Genomic DNA, 14,157 nt, shown 5'->3' on the forward strand with positions numbered 1-14,157 from the left:
GAAATAGATGGCTTTTTTCTGATTCGTTTTATTTTTGCCTTATAAATTATGAATTGAGGAAGGAGATCCTGCTTCATGAGGTTTTTAAAAAATGAACTATTTCTTTAAAAAAGAACTAAAAATAATTTAAAATAAATTTAAATAGTTTAAATTAAAAAATAATGTAAATATAATTATGATTATCAGTTTTGGCTACCGCGGTATATGTAAAGGCTTACAATGAGAACTGTGTCTTGGCTCCTGGGGCCACTGAAGATTGGAAGGTTAGGGAATTTATATCCAAATTATTCCTTCAGGAGCTCAAGGCAATATACATAGTGGACTGTTGAATGGGTCGGAGGAGGCACATAGAAGAAAGGTGATTTTTTTTATTGCATTCTGTATTGCAAATATTTTTTTCTCTGCCTTTTTTGCCACGGCGTGTCTTGTGTAACATTCTCCCCCACCCTTAAGTGAGGTCATCTCCATCCCTTATTTTCCAGAAGTCCCTCAAAATCTGGCTTTGTCATCAGGCCTGGGCGACCAGTGGGATGTTGAGGGGCTCTGTTGATCGAATCTCGCGTGTGGTGTTTTTTTTTTTTTTTAAATGATTTTAATATAATTGCGTAAGACATTTTTATTGCTTTATACTTTTTTTTAAAGGGTGTACTCCGTCCAGGGTCACGTTTTGTGAGATGGACGGCCATATAGATTTGATAAATATTTTTTTTGCCATTTCGGGGGGGGGGGGTTGATAGAGAATAAACGGCCCCCTGGGGATGCCCTGTTTTCAAGCTTCCGCCATTAAAGCCTTGACCGTGCGGAAATTCCTCAGTTAGCTTCTGTCCTCGCTTGTCGTCGTCGTCAACCAATTGAATGCTAAACTTTACGTTCCTTAAGCCAATGAGGAAAAAAGACAACTTTCCACTTGGACCCGCCTACTGTAGACTAACGAATACCGTACTACGGCGTGCGCCATTTGAACCAATGCTCTCCTCCCTTTTCTTCGTCTCGGCCCGTCAGCCAATCAGAAACGCTTTCTTCCCCACTTGCACCCCCTCAAGGCGAGGAGGTCGGAAGAGAAAATACTGTTTATCTCAGAAAGACCGCACGACCGAACGGTGAAGAAGAAGAGGGAGGGAGGGAAGGGGGGGCGTGGCCTTATTCTTTCACGAAGCGTTGGCGAGGGAGCGGATTCGAACGGGGAGGGTGCAGTTCTCAACACCGGAAGTAGGCTGGGCTTTCGTTAAATACCAGTGGGCGCGCTTACGCAATTCTACGCCACGGATGGGCGGGACTATCTCCGCCCACTGCCATATAAAGGCAGTTGGCCGTCCTCCGCCGCCCGCCATTTTGTGCTGCCGAAGAGAGGAGCACGAAGGAAGTCCTTACCAAGAGGTAGCCGAGAAGGAGGGGGCTGGAAGGAGGAGGAGAAAAGGGCAAAGACCCGACCGGGGGTTCGGCGACCAGGGGGCGGCCCGGATGGTGAAATCCTCCCTGCAGCGGATCCTCAACAGTCATTGCTTTGCCCGCGAGAAGGAAGGAAATAAAAAGACCAGTATCGCCACCATGCCCACCCTGCCCACCAACGCCGCTTTGAGGAGGTGAGGAGAGAAGAGAAAACGGCCAAAAAAAAAGAACAACCCCGCTTTGCCTCACGCTCCGCGGCCTAGTCCCGCGGCCTCGCCCTACGAGCCCCGCCCAGGCACGCGGGGAGGGGGCGGAGCCAGCGGGACCACGCCCCCTTTCTCCTAGCAACCTGGGGTAGGGCGAGAGGCTCGGAAATCGATGTCGCTCTCATTGCGGGGGCAGATTGTGCCGCTTCGAACTTCCGCCACCAGGAATCGATTTTCCCAAATCCTGCTCGGGAGGAGGAGGAGGAGGGATGCGTGTCTCCTGCGATCCCCTTCCATATATATATATATATATATATATATATATATATATATATATATGGTAAGAAATAAAATATGAGCACCAGGAGATTGCAAAACAATTAAAAGTTTTAATAAAACATTAAAAACCTTTAAAAGAATTTAAAAAGGACCAACGAAAGCTAGGTCCTTTTTAAATTCTTTTAAAGGTTTGTAATGTTTTATTAAAACTTTCAATTGTTTTGCAATCTCCTGGTGCTCATATTTTATTTCTTACCATGGATATACCCAGGAGTCACTCGTCTGTTTTTAGTGTTATTTTTAATCATATATACATTATATATATATATGTTTTTCAAAATTTGGATTGCTAACAAAGAATTAAGGGAGTACTGAGATAGCTATTTCTAACCTTATTTGGTTTTCATCAGTCATATGATGTCGCAGTTAAGCGACTGCTGCCTGTGGATGGCTCTGGATTGAGCTGATGCGGGCAAAAGACTTCTCTCTCTCCCATATTTAGGCTGACAGGGTGTTCAAAAAAAAGCACATATATATATATATATATATTTCAAAATTTGGATTGCTAACAAAGAATTAAGGGAGAACTGGAATAGCCATTTCGAACTTTTTAGTTCTTTTCAACCAGACATACCCTTCTGAGATTCGAACCTGTGCACTAAACCTTTGTGCCCCGACCCCTAGTTCTAAGAGCTTCCAGAACAGCTTGTGGGAACGGGGCAGGCCGAAACCCTTCCGTCTTAGCAGCCGAAACTCTGGCATATTAAAAAAAAGGAAGCAAACGTAAGAGTGCGCTTCTTAAAGTTCTCTATAGGAGCTCCATACTTCCTGCTAACTGTATGCTTTTATTGGGTACTTTGCGACCAGAACAGTCCAGTAGTAAAAAGGGGAATTGATTTTTTTTTTTTACACATCAACAGAAGGTATTTCGCTTTCCCTCTTGTCCCTAGATAGGGCCTAAGCTGGTGGATGCCTTATTACTGTATGTATGCGCCTTCCAGTCTAGTCCCCTGCTGGTAACTGCCTGGATTAAGTTCCTGCAGTTTTCTTGGGAAGGTTTTTCAGAAGTGGTTTGCTATTGCTTCCTAAGGCTGAGAGAGAACTAGCCTTAGATCAGTGTTTCTCAACCTTGACAATTTTAAGGCATGTGGACTTCAACTCCCAGAATTCCACAGCCAGAATTCTGGGAGTTGAAGTCCACATGCCTTAAAATTGTCAAGGTTGAGAAACACTGCCTTAGATCATCCTACGTAGGCAACCTTGGCTCTTTTATGACTCGTGGACTTCAACTCCCAGAATTCCTGAGCCAGCATTTCTGGGAGCTGAAGTCCACGAGTCATAAAAGAGCCAAGGTTGCCTACCCCTGACTTAGGTGGTTTTGTACTTAAGGTGGGACTAAAACTCAGTCTCCCCATTTTTAGCTTGGTTGCTGCCTTACCCAGTACAGTAGATCAAACTGGCTCTCTGCCTAATTACTACTTGGGTTCAAAGGAGAAAAGAAAATGAAAAATTCTGATTAGTCTCTTGATGAAAAGAATTATTCATTTTACCCCATTAAAAAGTGCGTGTAATTCCATCAATACAGGGAGGACGAAGTAAAATTGTATTGAAGCTTCATTCATTTTCCGGTTAACTTCTTTTTCCTCCATTTGCATAAAGTAGAGAAATTTTAGTTATATATGTCAGGAGAGAATTGGAAGATAGCAAGCCTTTATTGATAAAATTAGTTGCTATCTGGCTACTCCCTTATTCACAGTGCATAAGTAAGATCCCCTGTAACTTATTCATATAATATCCATTGCCTACGAAAAATTAGGTCTTATTTGAGGTGATGTCTATTCCATGAAAACCTGTGTATTTACATAAGATGTTACTGTTTTCTCGGTTCCACTGTCTGTTGGGTGCTGAGCATTAACATATATGTTAGTGTAAGGTCCAACAATCAAGTAGTTGTAGGAAAAGTATATTTTTTTAGGCAGGAATAGATGCCTCCCCAGGAAAGAACAAAGTTTAGTGTATGTGTGAGTGACAGAATTACGATCATCCATCTTGTACATGAAATAAGTCCCTATCTTCATAGAAGGAAAAATCATCTTTCTCCCAGCTAATATGGTTTAATACTTATTTAGATATGCAGCACTAAGATGAAATGAAGGTATTCCTAAGTATACATATAGACATAGTTTGTCTTTATGTGGGTGTTTCCTGCTTCAGCTCTTGCCTTTAAACAAATAAAGATTTTAGTTGATCCATTAGAAAGGGAGTTTTCTTTTTATATATGAAAAGCTGAACCTTTCCCTCCCCCAAAAGTGGGATTTTATGTCTTTCTATGCGTGCATCCAATCTGTTCCTCTCCATGTGATAATGCCCGCCCCCAAATTAAGTGAATTGCGGGCACCATGATAAGAACTGCTGAGGAGTAACAGCTGAAAGCAGTTAATTGGCAGGCTTTTCTTACATTCAGATTTTCACATAGCAAATTTATGCTATTCAATAGAATAAAGTTTATTTAAAAGATACTGCGATTGGATGAGGGAGAAGTGTATATCTTTTATTTGCATGCTTTTCAAATCTGTCCATGCCTCCTTGGTAATAAGAATTGTAGATAAATTCATCTTGAGGATATCTGTGTAAGAGAAGCTGTTTGAATTTATAACCAGAACTATCCTGAAATGTTATAAGCAAGCAGTTTGTTTAAATTTAATTTTATCCTTAGCAGATGTTACTTAGCTTGCAAAATGGTAATCATTAGGGCAATCAGCTTTTCAGTTACAAACTGAAACTAACAGTGGCCCCTTAAGTCATAATCATGATTACAGGGAAAATGCTTTGGTTCCCCACCATTTTGGGGAAGGAAACAACACATCTTTGCTGTAATGTGGACTATAGATTTTTTTTTAAAGATCACTCTCCAGAAAAACTGAAAGTAATTACAAGCCATCCCTGTATATATGACGTGGCTTCACTTAGTTTACATCATTCTCCTGTGAAAAAAATTATTTGTGTTTAGCTTTGTGGCACAGAATTTTCTTCAGTAATTGATCTGCTCTACAAGCTAAGAACTGATTCCCCCAGTTGTAGCTGAAATCTTTTTTTTTCTTCTGAATTTGGATTCATATATTCTAAAGCAATCTTTACCGCTTGGTATGAACAGTGAACTCTATTGAGATCACAATATTTCATTAGTGCCATATGCAGTCTGAGGGGAAAAAAGCTGCTTCAGGGAAAACCCAGTGGTTTGGAAATAGGGATCTCTCCTAAAAAGCTCAGTGCAGTGGAGCTGAATCAGACCAGCTCTGAGACTATAATCATTGTTTGAGATAAGCTTAGATTTTTGCTTCTTCATTGCAATAAGGAAATTACTTTGATGAGCCAAGGAAGTTTTTTCATGAGGTATAAAAAGAAGCAGGCCTCTTGGCCCCCAGATAATGAATTATGTATAATCCTCAGCCATCATGATCAATAATTGTGAATAATGGGAGATTATAGGCCATCATCCAGAGCTTCCTGTGGTTGGGAAATGGTTACATTAAGATACAGCCCATTTCAACTTGATGGTGCAGTTCATAGAAGAATTTCCTTTTTCTGTTTTACCATTCTCAGTTGTATATGATGGAATAAGGGAAACATCATGAATGAAAGTTGTTTTCATCCTTGGGGATTCTACATAAGATGTGCTTTCCTGACCCAACTTGGGACAATTCTAATGTGAATTGTCTTTAGCAGATAGTTGAATTATGTACTGTGATAAAAGTAAATAATTGATTTCCCATCCCCAACAGCCAGATCTGAATCGTCTTTTTAAATTTGATCAAATCTCATTTAGTGTAGTTTCTGCCTGTTAGATATGCAGTAGATGAATGATGCTGAGATTTCCCAAGAACTACCATACCTGGACCTTTATACTTTAGACCAGGCACTGGCAGCATTGATTAATGCTACTACACCGAAAACGATGGTGCCAACAGGCAGACTGAAATGAATGGCCAGTATGAGATTTCAGTGTATGAGATTTTAGGGATTTGTTTAGCAAGCTTTAAAAGAAAAAAAAAGTGTCTTATGTGCTTCAGCAAGAACTGCCTGCCATTTCTCTACATCCACCCTTGGTTAGATTTAAACAAAGCAGGAAAGAACCATTTTTAAAAGTATGCAAAATAGGCTGTTTTACCCATAAACATTTTCCACATAATGGAGAATGGGGCTGGAATACTTCATACCTTAGTTGAATAATGGTGTTGATGAGCAGTCCATTCAGCTTAGTTTTTGTGGAGAATAATGTCAATATCAGATGAAATACCTACTGAAAGCAAAATGTATCCCACAAAAGGCTTTGATTCAGAGCTACTGAAATGGCCTCAGGACACAATACAGCTTTTGAGTATGGAAGATAATGATTAGAAAGTAGGGTTGGGCTGAATCTATCTTGCATAACACAGCCCCCTTACCAGAATGTTTTGGTTCACCCATGTAGGTTAACACTTTGGAAACAGTGAATTCAGGATTTTTGAGAAATTAAGCCCTAATTTAACTGATATATAGCTGACATATTGAACAGAGCAATGTTCAGCTAGTTCAGTGGGGGTTTTTTTTAGGGCTCCATTAGCCAGCAGGTATTGAAACTCATATGATGGAGTAAAATGCTGTTTCATAGTGCAAGAGTAGCAATGTTAAGCCCTAATGCCTATTTTTTCTGAAGCTATTCTTCTGGGATTCATTGATTGTTTAATTGCTAAAGTATATGTACTACCCTTCAAAATAAATTCACAATTTAAAATTTAAAAGAAGTAGTCAAATACATACAAAGCAGGAAACCTTAAGTATTATGAGTGAACCCTAAAACTTTTAATATTTACTCAACCGGTGGAAATTTGCTTCCCAGTGTCACACAGCACATTAATCAAAAAAATTTGCACATAGCACAAAGCTCAGTTGTGTATAAGAAAAGGGTTCTTGAATGGAAGATGAACCTGTTTGAAGAACCAACATAGTATCTTCAGGGGGAAATAATTGTTTTGCATTTTCTTTTTTCTTTTTTGGAAAAAAAAGCCTACCACATATGGCAGAAAAATCAGTCTGTTAAAACATTCATTTTAGGAATGCTAATTTGATGCCTAGTGCTAAAAGATTTAAGGATTTTTAAAGGGTGTTCAAAATGGTGGATTTTCCCCCCTCTGTTTTGCAAATGGCTGCTGGCAGGATGGTTGTGAGAATTTCCCCGAGGGGGACCTTGATCTGCTGCATCTGCTGTGGTGACGCAACTCCAGTGAGCTTGCAAAATGAAGGATGGTGCAGAGGGAGGGGCTAGCAGGAACAGCAGTTGCTGTGGTTGGTGTTAAAGGCAAAATAAATGCTTTCAGTTAAGTTGGGTGCTGGTGACACAAAATCACCTCTGCAAACAAATGCTGTAAGGGATTTCTTTCAACCTGACAAAATGTTTAAGTTGCATAATCGAATTACCGTCCAAAATTCTTACAGAATATAATTGCAGCAGACTCACACATTTTTAAAAACAACTATATATCTATTTAACTGAAAATTATGGGGGCGTCTAATAGGTGGCCAACCTATCTAAGAAAGAATGGAAGTTTTGTGTACTATAATTGCAATTAGGGTCCTAAAGGAAACATCTGACTTTTCTAACTTGGGAGCTTCTGTTTAAGATCCTAAGAGTGTTTTGCTTCCTAGTAGCAGCGTTTCACCTACAACCTAAGAACAGCAGGCAAAAACTAGTAGATGAAACAACTGGACGGGCTGTTACACATACTGTAACCATTCAGATGGGACTACATCTGGAATTATCTGTTTGCAGGAAGGTGTTCTTTTTTAATTTGGCATAGTTGGATTGTGATCTGATTTTAATGCAAAATATATTTACTAACAACTTATATACTGGCCAGCTCAGATCATTTCCAGTTGTTTAAAATAATAAAATAGAGAACCAATTCAACAATAAAAACTACATAATATTAAAAAATGGAATAAGATCACCTGGTCACTAAGAAATCAGGACCGCACCGACCATTTTCCAGAAAGCTTCATTAAATAGTACTGTATCCCTTGTGAAGCACCCGTAAGCACAGATACATTCCATAATGGGGCAGCCATAACGGGACCCATCTTTGGGTTCATGCCCACTTGTTGCAAAATGGAACCCTAAACTCCTCCTTCTAAATATGCACTTAGGTTAGATAGATTCCACTTACATTCACTGGTCCCTGAAATATCCTGGAGCCAAGCCACATGGAACATTACAGCTCAAGCCCAGCATTTTGAATTGGATTCGGACTTGTCAGTAATCAACGAGAATAGATGTTGCGTTGCAATACTATTCTGCTTGCTAGCGTCCTGGCTGCTACATTTCTACCAGTTGTAGTTTCTAGATCATTTCCAAAGACAGGCTGTTAGAATGTTACTGTAATCTATATGTAGGTTTACCGTTCTTTTTATCACAGTCTCTGAATACAAAGGTTATGTAATGTAAAGGTTGCATTGCAACACACAAAGGTTCTGTGTTTGCTTATCAGATCTACCAAAGCTAAGAAGAGAAGTCTGCCCCACTCAGTATATATCCAGGTGTGATTCTGGGGGCAGCTGTGCAATTCCTGGAAGTTAGACGTTCCATGTAACTACTAGAAACATAGAGGAGGAATGATAGTGAGATAATCTCATCTCCCCATTTGCTGATGGGATTATCTAGACATCTCCAACCTCAGGCTTTCTAAGTGCTGGTTTATTACTTTTTGCTGGCTGGGGTGTAATGGGTTATTTTTCACCATATTTGGTACATTATGTGAAAATTTTTAGTCTGCCCATGAATTTCAACCTCAATAATATTTCTGTCTTCCTCTCAGTTCCAGGGTGTCCTTCAGTTGCTGTAGTAACCTGGGTCCAGGGCCTCGGTGGTGCTCCTGATGTCCCTCACCCACCCCTGAAGATCCCAGGTGGGCGAGGGAATAGTCGGAGGGATCACAATCTTTCAGCTAACTTATTTTATTCTGTAAGTACACGTCTTCTTTATAAATTGAGATTGATACCGTTTGAATTGTGGAGGGCTTGAGAAGCTTAAAGGAATTGGAAGAGGGTGGTTTCTGGATTAGCTATTAAGAGTATCTGATTTGTACCTAACTGAATAGTGGGCCTGGCAAGTAAGCCAGCACAGGAACTAATCTTGTGCTGTTGGAAAATGTGGGGTACAAGTCCATGCATTGTTCAGTCAGTTCAGGGGATCTATAAATAATCTAAATTCTGCCTTGCTTTCCTAGGATAATCGGCTGAATGTAACAGAGGAAATAACATCAAGTAACAGGACAAGAATCCTGAATATCCAATCCAGGCTGACGGATGCCAAACACATCAGTTGGAGAACTGTGCTGAATAACAGCAATTTGTATATCGAACTTCCCAATGGCTCTTTGCCGGAGGGGAGCAAAGACAGGTAGAGCAAAACAGTTGATTTTGAAATAGTCACATTATGAAATAGTTCTTACTATCAGGTCAACAGGAAATTTCATAATCTCAAGTAATCATTGGTCCACAGCTGCAAACTGCTATGTTCTCAGTATTATGCTTGCAGCTATGTTCTTGGCCTATGTCACGTGCTGTCTGTTTTCTTGTATTCAAACCTTTCCATGATTACATTTCATGACTAGAAGATATTTGTGGAGGAAGTCAAACTCTATCTAGATCTTGATAGATTTGAAAGTTAATTAGTGAAACTCACTGTTGGGTGATACTGTTCATCGTATTTAGCTGAAACAGTATTGAGTAATTAGAGAAAAAAAATTATCAGTGCCCTGGGTGTTCAGGAGCATGAGAAAATGATGCATTTCAATTCTTTAAACTATTTTTCACCAACTGCATTGAAAGTGTGTTCTGCTGTTGGTATTTGAGCATGTGCTTTTTGGTTTGTAATCATGTGTAAAGCTAGAAGAGCATGAAGTTTAAAATGGCCACAAGATTATAGAGCAGAAAGTACATATACTTACGCATCAGTGGATAAGACAGCTCTCAAAAATTCAAGCAAAATACCATGAAAAATGCATCACCCATATATAAGCTTACCCTCACCTTTTAACTACAGCGACAGGCAGGAAACTGCAAACTGTTATTTATACAACTGCCCAACATTAAGGACATGATCTGAGCTGATTCACAGGTGAGCCAATTTTTTTCCAGCTGTATTTTGGAGCTTAAAATTCTTGGCTCATCTGTGAGTTTGTACAGTAGGTGGATAGTAGATTTCCTAATAGTGTTCTTTTTATCTTTTAACCTTTCCCCTATCACGGATCTTCCGCTAGATAAAAATCATAGTTTTGAAATACCTCTTGCGGGGGCGAGAAAGTGTCTCACTCTCTTCCTGTCTTTAGTTTCGCAGTTCTTCTTGAGTTTGCGGAAGAGCAGCTTCAAGTAGAGCATGTGTTTATTTGTTTCCACAAGAACAGAGATGACAGAGGTAAGGAAGCTGGGATGATACCATGTGAGCAGACTGCGTTTCTAAGGGGGTTGTGGAGTGGGTGGTGCCTTTGCTTGCGTGTTAAGCCTTGTGTCCTATATCTCAAGGAATTGGTACTAAATCTCTGGTTTTCCTTGTAGCTTCGCTGCTCCGTACCTTCAGCTTCTTGGGCTTTGAGATTGTGAGACCAGGGCATCCCCTTGTTCCCAAGAGACCCGACGCTTGCTTTATGGCGTACACATTTGAACGAGACTCTTCTGAAGAAGACTAGATTGCAGTGTTTGCCTTTTAGAGCTTGTTCCTTGTCAAAGATGAATCTGTAGGAATTTTGTCAACATCTTATGCATCAGCATACATGCACACACATAAAATGACTTGCTCTTTGTACGAATTATTGTGACAGCTGCTTTGGTGGTGGGAAAGATGTTGAAAATTTCCAACTTTTGTCATCTTTTCTCTTTTTTTCCCCTGGACTTGTCCGCATGTTGTAATTGTGCAAAAATAAATGCTCACTCCAAATTAGCAGTATATTTCTTGGAAGTTTAATATTGTGTGTTTGTGATACTGAAGTATTCGCTTTAATTCTAAATAAAAGTTTATATTTTACTTTACTGCTGGTTTTACTGTTTCAAAACCTTTGGCCATGCTTAAAATATATCAGGAACCATAAAACATACTTATCTACCTTGTTCTGGATCATATAACCCTGACTAGAGCATGTAACTCTCTGTGTTAGAATGTTTGGCATTTATTGGGTTAAGTGCTGTCTCCTTAAGAGATGGCTTATGGGTAATGTAGTTTTAGCTAGTCAGTTATATCATGTTAGGTCAGTGGGAGGAGTTACTATAGTCAGCTATATCATGTTAGCAGGTCAGTGGGAGGAGTTACTAAAGTTCATTACAGGATACACTGGCTACATGCCAGTTTGGAATGCTTTTGTCTGAGATAAGTATGGGGCCACGACAGGATTCAGATGGTCCCATTCCACGCTACAAGCTGGTATGGAGGAAGCATTAATTTCTTACCTATAAGGATGAACAGATGTATGATATCCAGAAGCAACCACAACAACTGCAAGTATTTCCTTCTGAATAAAATGTCTGTTTTGGAATCATTCTTACTGAGTTATCTGTAAGATTTGGATTTATAAAGCAACTTAACTCTGGATCTGAACAGTAAGAAATTAGTGCTTCCTCCATACCAGCTTGTAGTGTGGAAAGGCAGCAGGGGCCGTTCCCTCACTGTTTCCAGGATGGCTTCGTGGGCCACATGAAACCACTTCGTGGGCTGCATCCGGCCCCCGGGCCTTGTGTTTGCCATGTCTGCTCTAATACATGTGATGGTTAGTATTGGACAAAGAAGATTAAGGAACTTCAGGTTAAAGTCCTTCATCTGTAGAAGTTCACAAGATGATTAGTAGGTTAGTCACTGCCTCTCAGCCCAAATTATATAGGATTAGGGAATGTACACGGGTCTCCATTTCTGAAGGAAAAGCAGGATATAAATCTAACCATAACTAGAAAGTTTTGATGCATCTATGAAGTGGAATGAAGTATGACTGATATTCATAGGGCTTTTTATCTGTTGAGTTACTGATTTCAGTTAAGGGTGGGGATTTTTTTGCAAACAACAGTCAGAAATGAATAGGTTCAGGTTTCTTTCCTGAGTTGAGTATTAATGGCAGTTAAAATGGGGGGGGGCACTTTTTACTTGGGCCTGGAAGATCCCAAGTTCAATATTTTGGGACCATCCCCTTTTAGTTCACTGTGGGACTAAGATTAAGAGAGATCCTTCTGCATGTATATCACCATAAGAAATAACGGGCCATAAATCCAGTATTCTATACATACATATTGAATTTATTCTTCCAAGAGGCAATTTTTGAAAAAACAAGTAGTGTAACTAAACTCATGTGATGAAATTATGGGAAAGAAAGGCATTTAATAGAATTGCTTCAATTTAATACCACCCCTATCAGTGGCATTAAGTCAAATTATTCAATTCATCTTGATACCCCTTCATAAAACTTAATTTTACCAGCCATCGTAATAAACAAGCTCTAACGTTTAATAAGTGCCCTATTGGGAAACCAAAGAAGACAAGTGAAATCCTTGTGTTTTAAAATCTGATATTTAGTTATACATAACGCCCCCAACAAGATTGCATCGGGCGTCGAGACCCAGCAAGCAGTGCAGTACCTCCCACGTGCATACAGTACTCCTCGGCTAGTTATTTAAAACATTTCTACATTCTCAACGCTTTTCTTAAATAGCATCTAAGCACCTTAAAAGATCATACAAGTGGAGAAAAGTACAAGGGCGAGCTTTATGTCTTCTCTCTGGACTAAGTGAGGTTCTTAAACAAAAAGGTTGCTGTTTTGAAATACATCCAGGTAAGAGTTTCTTTGTGCTTAGCACAATTTGCCTCCATGAAATGGCTAATTTACCCATTCCTATCTTGCCTCTTACTTCCGGTTTCAGACTGGTATTTCTCTTCAGATCTTCGCTACATAATTCCCAGGAAAAAGTCCTTCTCGGCCATGGAAACGACCCTTCCACCATCCAGAGGGATCTATAAAATAACGACAACAAAATGCTACAATTTAAGAGTCGACTGAAGTTGAAGCATCTGTGGGAGACTTGCAGTCTTGAAAAGAAATGTCCTGTTCTTTAAAAGGATCTAGAGCTGCTGTGACTTCGAGAGTTTGGAAGGAAACTTTTACACAAGTAGTCCTCGACTTATAACCCATTCGTTTAGTGACCGTTCAAAGTTAACAATGGCACTGAAAAAAAAAATGACTTAACAACTGGTCCTCGCACTCACAACCGATGTAGCTTCCTCACGGTCACATGATCAAAATTGGTTGCTTGGCAACTGGCATGTATTTACAATAGTTGCAGCATCCTGAGATCGTGTGCTCACCATAGGCTGCCTTCCCAGCTGGCTTCCAACAAGCCAAGTCAATGGGAGAAGTTGGATTCGCTTAGCGGGCGTGTGATTCACTTAACGACGGAAGGGATTTGTTTAACAACTGTGGGGGGGAAAAAGGTCATAAAATGGGCCCCAACTCATTGAACTACCTCATTGCTTAATAGCAGAAATTCTAGTCTCAATTGTGGTCGTAAGTCGAGGACTATCTGTACTTATAAAGTGCTTCCTATCAATGCCTGCGTACATGTACGGAGAAATTACTGCATGCAAGCAGACGTGAATCTGACAAAAGTATGTTGTGTCTCCGCATAATTTTTATCCTCCACAAATCTATGCACACACATTCACCCCACTAACTTTGCAAACAAAAGGTAATGGTGAAGGTTTCCCCAGTCGTGTCTGACTCTAGGGGGCACTGCTCATCTCCGTTTCTTAGCTGAGGGAGCCAGCATTGTCCGAAGACCCTTTCCGTGGGCATGTGGCCAGCATGTCTATACGCCGAGGCACACAGAACGCTGTTACCCTTCCCGCCAGAGTGGTGCCTATTTATCTACTTCAGTGGTTCTCAACCTTTTTAATGCCGTGACCCCAACCGGTCGTAAGTCAAGGACTAAACCGGTCGTAAGTCGAGGACTAAACCGGTCGTAAGTTGAGGACTAAACCGGTCGTAAGTCGAGGACTACCCAACCGGTCATAAGTCAAGGACTTTCCCTGCCCGGGAGTGCCGCGCATGCGTGGTTCCGCCCCCTGCGCCGGCCGAGGCGTAGCTGGCAAGCGGCAGAGACGGAGCAGGCCGACCACCAGCTGGCCCAGCCCAAGGGAGGTAAGGCACCCGCCGGAAAAGGGGAAAAAAATGGCGGACAAAAAAAATGGCGGACAGCCTTGCTTGGCGACCCCCGT

General features: G+C 40.6%; 2 protein-coding genes across 2 annotated transcripts in view; one reads left to right on the forward strand and one right to left on the reverse strand.

Moving 5' to 3' along the window:
* Positions 1-1,332: 1,332 nt before the first annotated feature.
* Positions 1,333-10,854, forward strand: OAZ1 (ornithine decarboxylase antizyme 1). The gene is given in 6 exon segments (XM_015810034.1): positions 1,333-1,583; positions 8,726-8,783; positions 8,785-8,871; positions 9,137-9,309; positions 10,241-10,326; positions 10,467-10,854. Coding segments are annotated over 6 exon segments (657 nt in total). The 5' UTR covers positions 1,333-1,461; the 3' UTR covers positions 10,598-10,854.
* Positions 10,855-12,174: 1,320 nt separating this feature from the next.
* MYO1F (myosin IF) overlaps positions 12,175-14,157 on the reverse strand; it is a 72,804-nt gene continuing 70,821 nt past the window's right edge. The window contains exon 28 of the mRNA XM_015810035.1: positions 12,175-12,897. Coding sequence (XP_015665521.1) covers positions 12,821-12,897 — 77 coding nt within the window. The 3' untranslated portion in view covers positions 12,175-12,820. The remainder of the gene's footprint in view (positions 12,898-14,157) is intronic.

The sequence above is a fragment of the Protobothrops mucrosquamatus genome, unplaced genomic scaffold, assembly GCF_001527695.2.
Source record: "Protobothrops mucrosquamatus isolate PMUCROS unplaced genomic scaffold, P.Mucros_1.0 scaffold6, whole genome shotgun sequence".
Lineage (NCBI taxonomy): Eukaryota > Metazoa > Chordata > Lepidosauria > Squamata > Viperidae > Protobothrops > Protobothrops mucrosquamatus.